The sequence below is a fragment of the Galeopterus variegatus genome, unplaced genomic scaffold, assembly GCF_000696425.1.
Source record: "Galeopterus variegatus unplaced genomic scaffold, G_variegatus-3.0.2 Scaffold2593, whole genome shotgun sequence".
NCBI classification, from domain to species: domain Eukaryota; kingdom Metazoa; phylum Chordata; class Mammalia; order Dermoptera; family Cynocephalidae; genus Galeopterus; species Galeopterus variegatus.
This window is the reverse complement of record NW_007728704.1, coordinates 169,387-178,830: the sequence shown is the minus strand read 5'-3', so window position 1 is coordinate 178,830 and position 9,444 is coordinate 169,387. Positions and strand designations below refer to the sequence as shown.

The following is a 9,444-nucleotide window of genomic DNA, read 5'->3' as shown; positions in this document are numbered from 1 at the left end:
CCCCCCCCCCACTTTGTATTCCAAGGTATGTTCTCTCCCTCTGTAAGTCCAATGCACCACTGTGGTCTTTCTTTCCTTGCTTCTTTCTCTCTTAGCTCCCAGTTATGAGTGAGTACATGCGGTATTTATCCCTCTGTGCTTTGCTTATTTCACTCAGCGTAAGTTTCTCCAGACTCATCCATGTTGTTGCAAATGGGAGAATTTCATTCTTTTTTATGGCAGAGTAGTATTCCACGGTGTATATATACCACAGTTTCCTTATCCAATTATCTATCGATGTATATTTAGGTTGGTTCTATGTCTTGGCTATTGTAAACAGAGCTGTGATAAACATGGGAGTGCAGGTATCCCTTCAACATGATGATTTCCCTTCCTCTGTGTATATACCCAGAAGTGGGATTGCTGGATTGTATGGAAGATCTATCTGTAGTTGTCTGAGAAATCTCCATACTGTTTCCCATAGTGGTTGTATTAATTTACAGTCCCACCAACAGTGCAGGAGCGTTCTCTTCTCTCCATACCCTCGCCAGCATTTGTTCTTCACTGTCTTTTTGATTGTAGCCAGTCTAACTGGGGTGAGGTGGTATGTCAGTGTAGTTTTAATGTGCATTTCCCTGATGACTAGTGATGTCGACCATTTTTTCATGTACCTGTTGTCCCTTTGTATGTCTTCCTTTGAAAAATGTCTATTCAGCTCATTTGCCCATTTTTTAATTGGGCTCTTTGTTTTTTTACTGTATAATTGCTTGAGTTCCTTGTATATTATGGATATTAATCCCTGTCGTGGTATGACATGTATCATATTCTAATAGTGACTTTAATATAGAAATTCAATTAACTTTTATACAGACTTGCTTCATTTACTTTTAAAATTCTATTAGTTTTCTTGCAGTTTCTTTTGGATTTTCTAAATGCACAATTATGTCACATATAAATACTGATAGCATCATTATTTGCTTTTATAATCATTATGCTTTTCTATTCCTTTCAAGTCTTATTGCACTGCCCAGGACTTCTAGTACAATGTTAAATAAAACTGATCTTAATAGATCTGTCTCATTCTTGATCTGAGGGAAGTTTTGAAATTTTATCAAGAAGTGTAATGCATCTTTAGTAGTTTTGTTGTTTTAAGGGGGCATGTTTTTATTAGATTGAGTTTATTTCCCTCTATTCTTAACGTGCTAAAATTTTTTTACAATAAATTGATGTTTTATTTTATAAAATTATTATTCTGTGTCTAGTGTAATGATTGTATGGATTTTCTGTTTTATTCTTTAAATGTGATGAATTGCATTGATTGATTTTTAAATGTTCAGCTAATCTTATACTCTAGAAAAAATTCCTTTTGGTGATGTTTTATTAACCTTTTCATAAATCACTGGAACCTATTGGCTAACATTTCGTTTGGGTTTTTTATTTTTTAAACTATGTTCATAAGAGAAATTGACCTGTTACTTTCCTTATTTGTCATGTTCTTAATAGGTTTTACTAGTGAGAATATGCTGGCCTCAAACAATGATTTGAGAAATTTTCCTGCCTTCTCTGGAATAGTTTGTGTATTATTGGTGGTATTTCTTCCTTAAACATTTGGAAGAATTCCATTTGGAGCCAACTGGGCCTGAGATTTTATTTGTGACATGATTTTTAATTAAGGACTTAATTTTTAATATAGTCATAGGCCCATTCAGATTTTATATTTTTTGGATGTCAGCTTAATATGTTCTATTTTTACAGGAATTTGTACATTTTGTCTAAATTTCTAAATATACTGGCATAAATATTTTCTTATCTTTTTGTCTCTGTAGGCTCTTTATGATGTCCTTTCCAATGTTATTTTGTGACATCTTTTTTTAAATTGGCCTTGCTGAGGCTTTTAAAAATTTTATCAGTTCTTTCAAAAACAAACCTTGGCTTTGCTATTTTCTCCTATTTTAAGTTTTATGTTTTATTTTTATTACTGGTCATATTCATTATTTTTTTCCTTCTACTTTCTTTTGATTTGATTTGCTGTTTCCAAACTTTCTTCTGATAGATACTTATATGAAGGTACTTCAGAATGTTCATGGAAAGATTTGTATTGTCTTTTAGTTCTATTTTTTCCATGAACTTTTTGAAGTACCCTCATATGTTATATTGTTCAAACTTCTTTGTTCTTTCTGATTTTGTGTGTGTATGTGTGTGTGATTCTTCCATCTATTGCTGAAAAAGCATACTCTCTGAATAGAATTGTGAAATTGTTGATTTTTCTTTTTATTTCTGACAATTTTTGCTTTATGTATATTGACAATATGTTATATGATACAAATTTAGAATTGATAAGTCTTTTTGTTGAATTGATCCTTTAATCATCATGAAATATTTCAATCTAAGACTATTTTATTTAATGTTGGTACAGCTGCATCAACTTTCTTTTAATTATTGTTTCCATCCTTTTACTCAACCTTCCTACATCCTATGTTTTGGGTGGATCAATTGTAAGCAAGATATTCTGGGATTTGCTATCTTATCCAGTAGAAAAATATTTGTTTGACTGGAGTATTAATCTATTTAAATTTAATGATTACACTTCATTATATGATATAGGAGGGTACATCAAAAAGTTTGTGGAAAGGTTTGTATTATTTTTCAGTTCTATTTTTCCAGGAACTTTTTGAAGTACTCTCATATTTAATTTTCAATCTACCACTTTACTTCCCCTCCCCTAAATTTCCTGCATGCTCTTTGTTCTTTTTATTCTTCTTTCTTGCCTTTAAATATTTTTTTTACTTGCCTCACCTCCATGATCTAATTGATACACAGTATTGTATCAGACCTTAAGTGGTTACACTGCAGATTACAACACACATCCACTATGTATTAGGAACTTTTTAAAAGTAGTATTTTATACATTCCAACCAATTCAAATATCTTATAACAATAATCAATATATCTAATTAACTTCATTTAACCCTCTCCCACTTTTTCATGGTATTGTTGTATTTCAATTCTAAATGTTTTATTTTATAGAAAATTATTTTTATTTTAACAAGTTAACATATTTTGAAATTTACTAATTTTTTTTTTTACTTTTTTTAATGCTTTTAATTCTTTCCTACATTACTATATTTTTACCCAGAGTCATTTTTCTTTCTTTCTTTTTTTTTTTCTTTTTTTTTGTCTTTTTCCGTGTCCGGCAACGGATCACAACCCTCAGTGTTGCTCCCGCGCCTCGCACAGCCAGTGAGCGGGAACCGGTCTGTATGTGGGATCCGAACCCTCGGGCGGGAACGCCGCCACGCTTCTCAAGCGGCGCACTATCCAGTGCGCCACCGGGCCGGCCCTTTCTTTTGTTTTAAGTATGACTTATAGTATATGTTTTTGGTGAGGGTCTGCTGGAAATGAGTTCTTTCAGTTTCTGAGGTTTATAAATGTCTTTATTTTGCTTCTTTTTGAAGTATATTTTTTATCCTCATAGAATTATAAGTTGCTAGTTCTTTTCTTTCAGCATTTTAAAGATGTCATTGCATTGTATTCTGGTTTCAGTGGCTTCTATAAACAATCAGTCAACAGTCACTGTAGGTCCTCTGAAGGTAAAGTGTTTTCCTTTCCTTGAGCCTGATACATTTTAAGATTGTTTTCCATTCTTTTTGATTTTAAACAGTTTTCTATGATGTACCTACAGGGAATTTTCCTTACATTTATCCTGCTTAGGATTTATGGCTGAAGGTAAAGTGTTTTCCTTTCCTTGAGCCTGATACATTTTAAGATTGTTTTCCATTCTTTTTGATTTTAAGCAGTTTTCTATGATGTACCTACAGGGAATTTTCCTTACATTTATCCTGCTTAGGATTTATGGAACTTCTATTTGCAATATCCACACCTAGTATCTTTTCAAACATTGCTCTGGTACTATTTTTTCTCTCTTCTTCTTTTCTGGGACTCAGTTCTTTGTACATTAGCCCTTTGTACTTTGTCTCATATATCCTTTGTTTCTTTTTTCCTCCTATATTTTGCATTTTTTTGTTTCTCTCTGTTTCTATATGAATATTTTCTCCAAAAATATCTTCCAGTTGTTTTAGTTCCTCTTCTGCTGTACATAATCCGACATTAAGCTCATCTATTACATTTATAATTTCATTTTATTTCAGGTGTATAGTTTCCATTATATTCTTCTTATAAATTCCATTTTTGTCAAAGTTTTCCAGTGTTTTAAAGTATACCTTAAAGTCTTTGTCTGATAAGTCTAATATTTGTTTTTTCTCTTGGGTTGTAGCTGTTCAGTCCTGTTGCCTGGTGCCTTTCATTTTTTGTTGAATATTGTACATTGTCTATAAAAAATGTGTAATCATTTCCTCCAAAGAGGATTTAAATTTTTCCTTCTAGAAAGAATGCAGGGATATCACCTTGATCTAGATGGATTGGGTTTTAGGTTGGTCTGTTTCCAGTTTGTCCTTATTTCTAGACAAGAGCCCTTTAGGCATCTTACCTGAAAGCCTGGGGTGTTTATGAAGTTCCTTCTTTCTTAACAAGTCTTGACCTCTAACTTTTGTCCCTCTCTCACTGTGAGACTGCCATCTCTACTAAATTTTAAACCTCTTATTGCCTATTTATACTTGTTTTTGTCTGCCTCAATCTCCATATATGAGCAGAATAGGAATCAAAAAATGCTTGAAGGGGAAATTGCATGCAGAGTTTTGTGCAAACGTCTCTGTAGTTTCCTTTTCTTGGTCCCATAAATCCAAGCAGTCTTCATAGCCTTGAGCATTAATATTTGTTTCCCCAGCTAAGGGAGATTGCTATGAAGTCTGAGCTATTGCTGGCTTTTTGGCCTCCAAGCCTTGTATTGCAAATTGGCAAACATATGGGGGTGGGGAGCATGGGAGAAAAGCTGCAGCAGATAAAGGCTTACCTTAGTACGTTTCTCTTTTCTCTGGGATCTTAGCTTCTCAATTCCTGGTTGCCTTGGTTGCTGTCTGATATGTTTAATTTTATTCTGCTTTTATAGTTGGTCTTTAATGAGCATATTAGTCTGATTTTAGCTAAGTGTAGTAAGTCTAGACAGAGCCAGAAGCAGCTATTTCTGGAAAATAACTCCTTTTTACTTCCCTATTCCCAATGATACTACTAAGTGCTTAGGCACACATACTTCATGTTTATCTTCTTCCTCTTTTTTAAAAATCCCCATATGTGTTGAGTTGACAAATTCTATAAATCCTTTCTTCAAAATTTCTCTCCTCCATCTTCACCTTTTGTATTCTCACTACAGTTACTCTATATTATTGATGTAGCCTTTTTTAACATAATAAAAATAATTTTATTTTATTTATTTTTAATATTTTCTATTTTTTAATTGACAAAAAATGTATGTATTTACCATGTACAACATATGTATACATTGTGAAATGGCTAAATTGAGTCTACATATGCATTACCTTACACACTTTTTTTTGTGGTAAGTACACATAAAATCTACTCTCTTAGCAATTTTTAAGAACACAGTACATTGTTATTAACTATAGTCACCATGTTGTACAGTGGATCTTTTGAATTTACTCCTCCTTCTTAATGGAAAATTTTGTGTCCTTTGACCAATATCTTCCCCTCCCCATAGTACAGCCTTTTAACTTGTCCCACTATCCTATTCCATCTTACATACTTCTACGAGAAAAGTTATATTAAAGGGTTGTTCTAATCTCATCTTTACATTGCTCATTACTTTCTAAATCTCTGTTATGTCCCCCATTCTCTTTCTCTTTCAACTCCATAATGCCTGATGAATATGGACTGAATAAGTTCCACAGCATTTATTTACAATAATCTAGTTCAAAACTACTTTTGCTATATTTCTTTTACTAATTTTGTAAAAGTACCCTGTATCCCACTGGAATAACACTATTTCCTGTGGATCAGAGCCCACATATTCCTTCCCCCACAATTATCCTCATGACTTTCATTTCCATCCTAGCACTTTTCTCCCTTTTTTTTTTTGCTATAATCTGACCAATTTTTCAAAGTCTACATCAAATGCCACCCCATTCATAAATATTGTGTGGAGTCCCCCAAATAAGGGGGGAATGTGTCTCTTCTGTGAGACCCTTCACTTCACTTAAGCTCCTTAAATTATGCTTATTTCATTTGACCTTGCTTTATCATGAATTTTGTACTTATCAATATTTCCTAGAGGGTAAACTCCTTTTAGGGTGAAGTCTTTACTCACTATTGCCCTAAAGCACTTGGCACAGTGCCTGGCATATGAAAGACCACCTTAAATAGATAAAATAGAATTCTGAGACATTTCAATTGCAGAGAATTACATGTGTGATTGTGTGATGACAAACGTATTTGATAGAGGCATATTTATGAAAAAGTTATCTGTTAAATAATGATTTATATTTTAGAAATATGAATTTAGAAGACAGTCATGAGTTTGAATTAAAGAGAAAATCTGATTATACAGGTCAATATATAAGCACCCTCATTATCCCAAAGGAAAAAAAAAAATCTGCATTCTAGCCTGTTGAAATAATTTCATCAGGTAAGTCATATCTTATTATACATTTTTTTTTCTCTTTGACTTTAACATCTCAGTAAGGCATACTTGAAAAATGCAACACAATTCAATTAAATATGGTTTGCAATGACATGCAAATCTTTTAACGTTAATTTTATAACAGAAATGTTTGCATTCAAATGAAGCCTATGTGAAGAGATTTATTTTAGTGCTGCACAATTCAGGTGTAATTTCACAGGACTGTAAAATAGAGAACAAACTGGGGGAGGGGGTTGAAAATCATTACTTACAAGGAGTATTCAGGAACAGCATCCTTGAAGGCAGGAAGTTCACGCACATATTCATTATAAAACCATTTTACTTTGAAATGTAAATTCATATAATCAGTGCTCTTGCATAATCGCTGCTTTTCATGCTCTATGACAGATAAAATCAAACATTTAATAAAGTTTGGTTTGCCAACAGTGCTGCTGTGTTCCAATCTACTTTTATTACTCAAATTTCTAAAAGGAAGAAAATAATATATTAGAGGTAAAGACATAGTGAATTGCTAATGGCAGACCTGAAATTTTACAAAATGCAAAAATAATCCTAGGTCCCACACATCAAGTAGGTCAAGCAGTAATTTTAAATAACTTGAATGTTCTAATGTGTCTTACTAAAAAAGATGAGAGTTACTACTCAGTTAGAGTAGTAACATACCAGCATTTTTCTATTTATTTACAAGCTTGCATATTTTGACTACCTTTAACCTGATGCAAAGTGATGGAAATAATTAAAATTTTAAGCACTGATAAAATATGACTCAAATTAGGAGCCATAAACATCAATTAATATTGGAAATGTGAGTGAGTAGATTGCATTTCTGGCCTGGTTATTTAACACTTAAAGAATTAAGATAGTTGAAAAGAAAATGAAATATCTCTAAATTGTAAGCCATATGATTTCTTCTTCACTTTTTAGATTTAGCTAAAATTATGGCTAAATAATTTTAGCTAAACTGTGGCTTTTTTGATATTTTTAACAGGATTTCTTAATATGTGACATTTTTTTCTCTCTTGCTCAAAAAGTATAGCCTAAAACTGTTGTGATCTGGACATATACTAATGGGGAATAGAGACAAATAATAATGTTACTGAACATGTTTATCTTTGAATTTCCCCCCCTTATATTGGTATCTTGGCCAATTCTGGTTGCAACTATAAACGTAACCAAACCCAAAATATCCCTAACTATATTCAGCTTGAAAGTGCTCTCTGAGAAGTTCTGGTTGAGGTCTGTGAGTCTCCTTTAAGCTAAAAGCTTTGGTTTATGGTAGAAACATTCTATACTTTACATTCTAGGATAAATTTTGATAATTCTATTTGAAGCATTTAGATTGTTATAAACAAATAAAGGGCATTCCTACTTTCCAAATCCTGACTATAGAATGACTTAAATCCCAATGGTAAACAAAGGAGAGAACACACTCCCTAATCGAACATCTTTAAATTATCTGAACAATGATTACTTCAAGACAATTTGTAGAACCGAGAGAGAGAGAGAGAGAGAGAGAGAGAGAGAGAGAGAGAGAGAGAGAGAAAGCCACACACACCCATGTACTCACATAGAAATGAGTAGTAAACTCATATTTCTAGGGCTAACGCCCAAACAAAATTATGAGTACAATGATGTTTTGCTTCACATCCCTCCAAACTTCACCCTCTTTCACCATTCAGTGTTGGCTCTCCCACCTTTCCCTTCAGATGTCTAGTATCCCTTCACATCTTAAGAGAAAACATTATTTGATAAACTCATAGGATGAAACTTAACACAATACTACCCTGAAACCCAGACAAGGAGAGACCCTTGGCCTGGGACCCACACATCTAGAGGACTCAACTTATTATAAATACAGACTCAAAAATTAAGTATCATATAGACTTCTCTGTCACTTGTGATCCCACACTTGTTGCTGGTACAGGGCAAGTGAGAATGCTAAAGATATTCTCTGTGACTAACATCACCTACTCTTATGATTAATACCCTCTAAGCCCCAGAGAAACATTTTGGATCATTTTTGTCCTATATCCTATAAACAAAAGATGACTGTGTCCAAATGCTACCAAGGTTTGCAGTCTGTGCCACTGCTGACAACAGAAATAGATACTGCTTTGTAGTGCAGGGAGGAATTTGGGCTATGGATGCAGTTAAGTAAGAGAAAGGACAAACTAACTTGACAGGTTCTTCCTCTAAACAGCAGAAATACTACAAATTATTGAATAATAATGTATTATTTTCAAGTATGAATGAACACCCATTTTCTTGCTTTTCTTTGGTTTCAATTTATGCTTCTGAAGGTACTCATGAATAAGTGCAGTACTCACAATCAAAACAGGTGCACGTGATGGCTAGGGAATATTTTGAATATTAAGTAACATGTTACTCTTAAGTTTGCATATGCGTAGTTCTAGATATAATATACATGAAACCTTATATCAATTCTTTGCCAACTAGATGGTCATTAAATGCTAGAATAATCATTATTTTATTTACTTATTTTTTGATTTAATATTTATTTGTATATATTTGTGGGGTACGGTGTATTTTTTCAATACACACATATACTGTACATTCATTCACTTAGGGTACATAGCACAGCTCATCATTATTTTATTTACTTATTTTTTGATTTAATATTTATTTGTATATATTTGTGGGGTACAGTGTATTTTTTCAATACACACATATACTGTACATTCATTCACTTAGGGTACATAGCACAGCTTCCCTCTGCTATGCTTCCACCTCCCCACCGCCCCAGCTCCCCTCCCCTTTGGACCTCTGGTACCCTTCATTCTACTCTCTACTTCCATGAGAATCACTTCTTTTTCAGCTTCCACATATGTGTGCAATCATGCGTTATTCATTTTTCTGTGCTTGGCTTGCTTCACTTAACATGATGGTCTCCAGTT

At 33.2% G+C, this 9,444-nt stretch overlaps 1 protein-coding gene across 1 annotated transcript in view; it reads right to left on the bottom strand.

Moving 5' to 3' along the window:
- The window catches only part of LOC103598376 (protein unc-13 homolog C-like), a gene marked incomplete at both ends in the record, with an annotated part of 259,099 nt that overhangs the window by 81,261 nt on the left and 168,394 nt on the right, over nucleotides 1-9,444 (bottom strand). Inside the window, one exon of the mRNA XM_008582367.1 lies at nucleotides 6,781-6,907. Coding sequence (XP_008580589.1) covers nucleotides 6,781-6,907 — 127 coding nt within the window. The remainder of the gene's footprint in view (nucleotides 1-6,780; nucleotides 6,908-9,444) is intronic.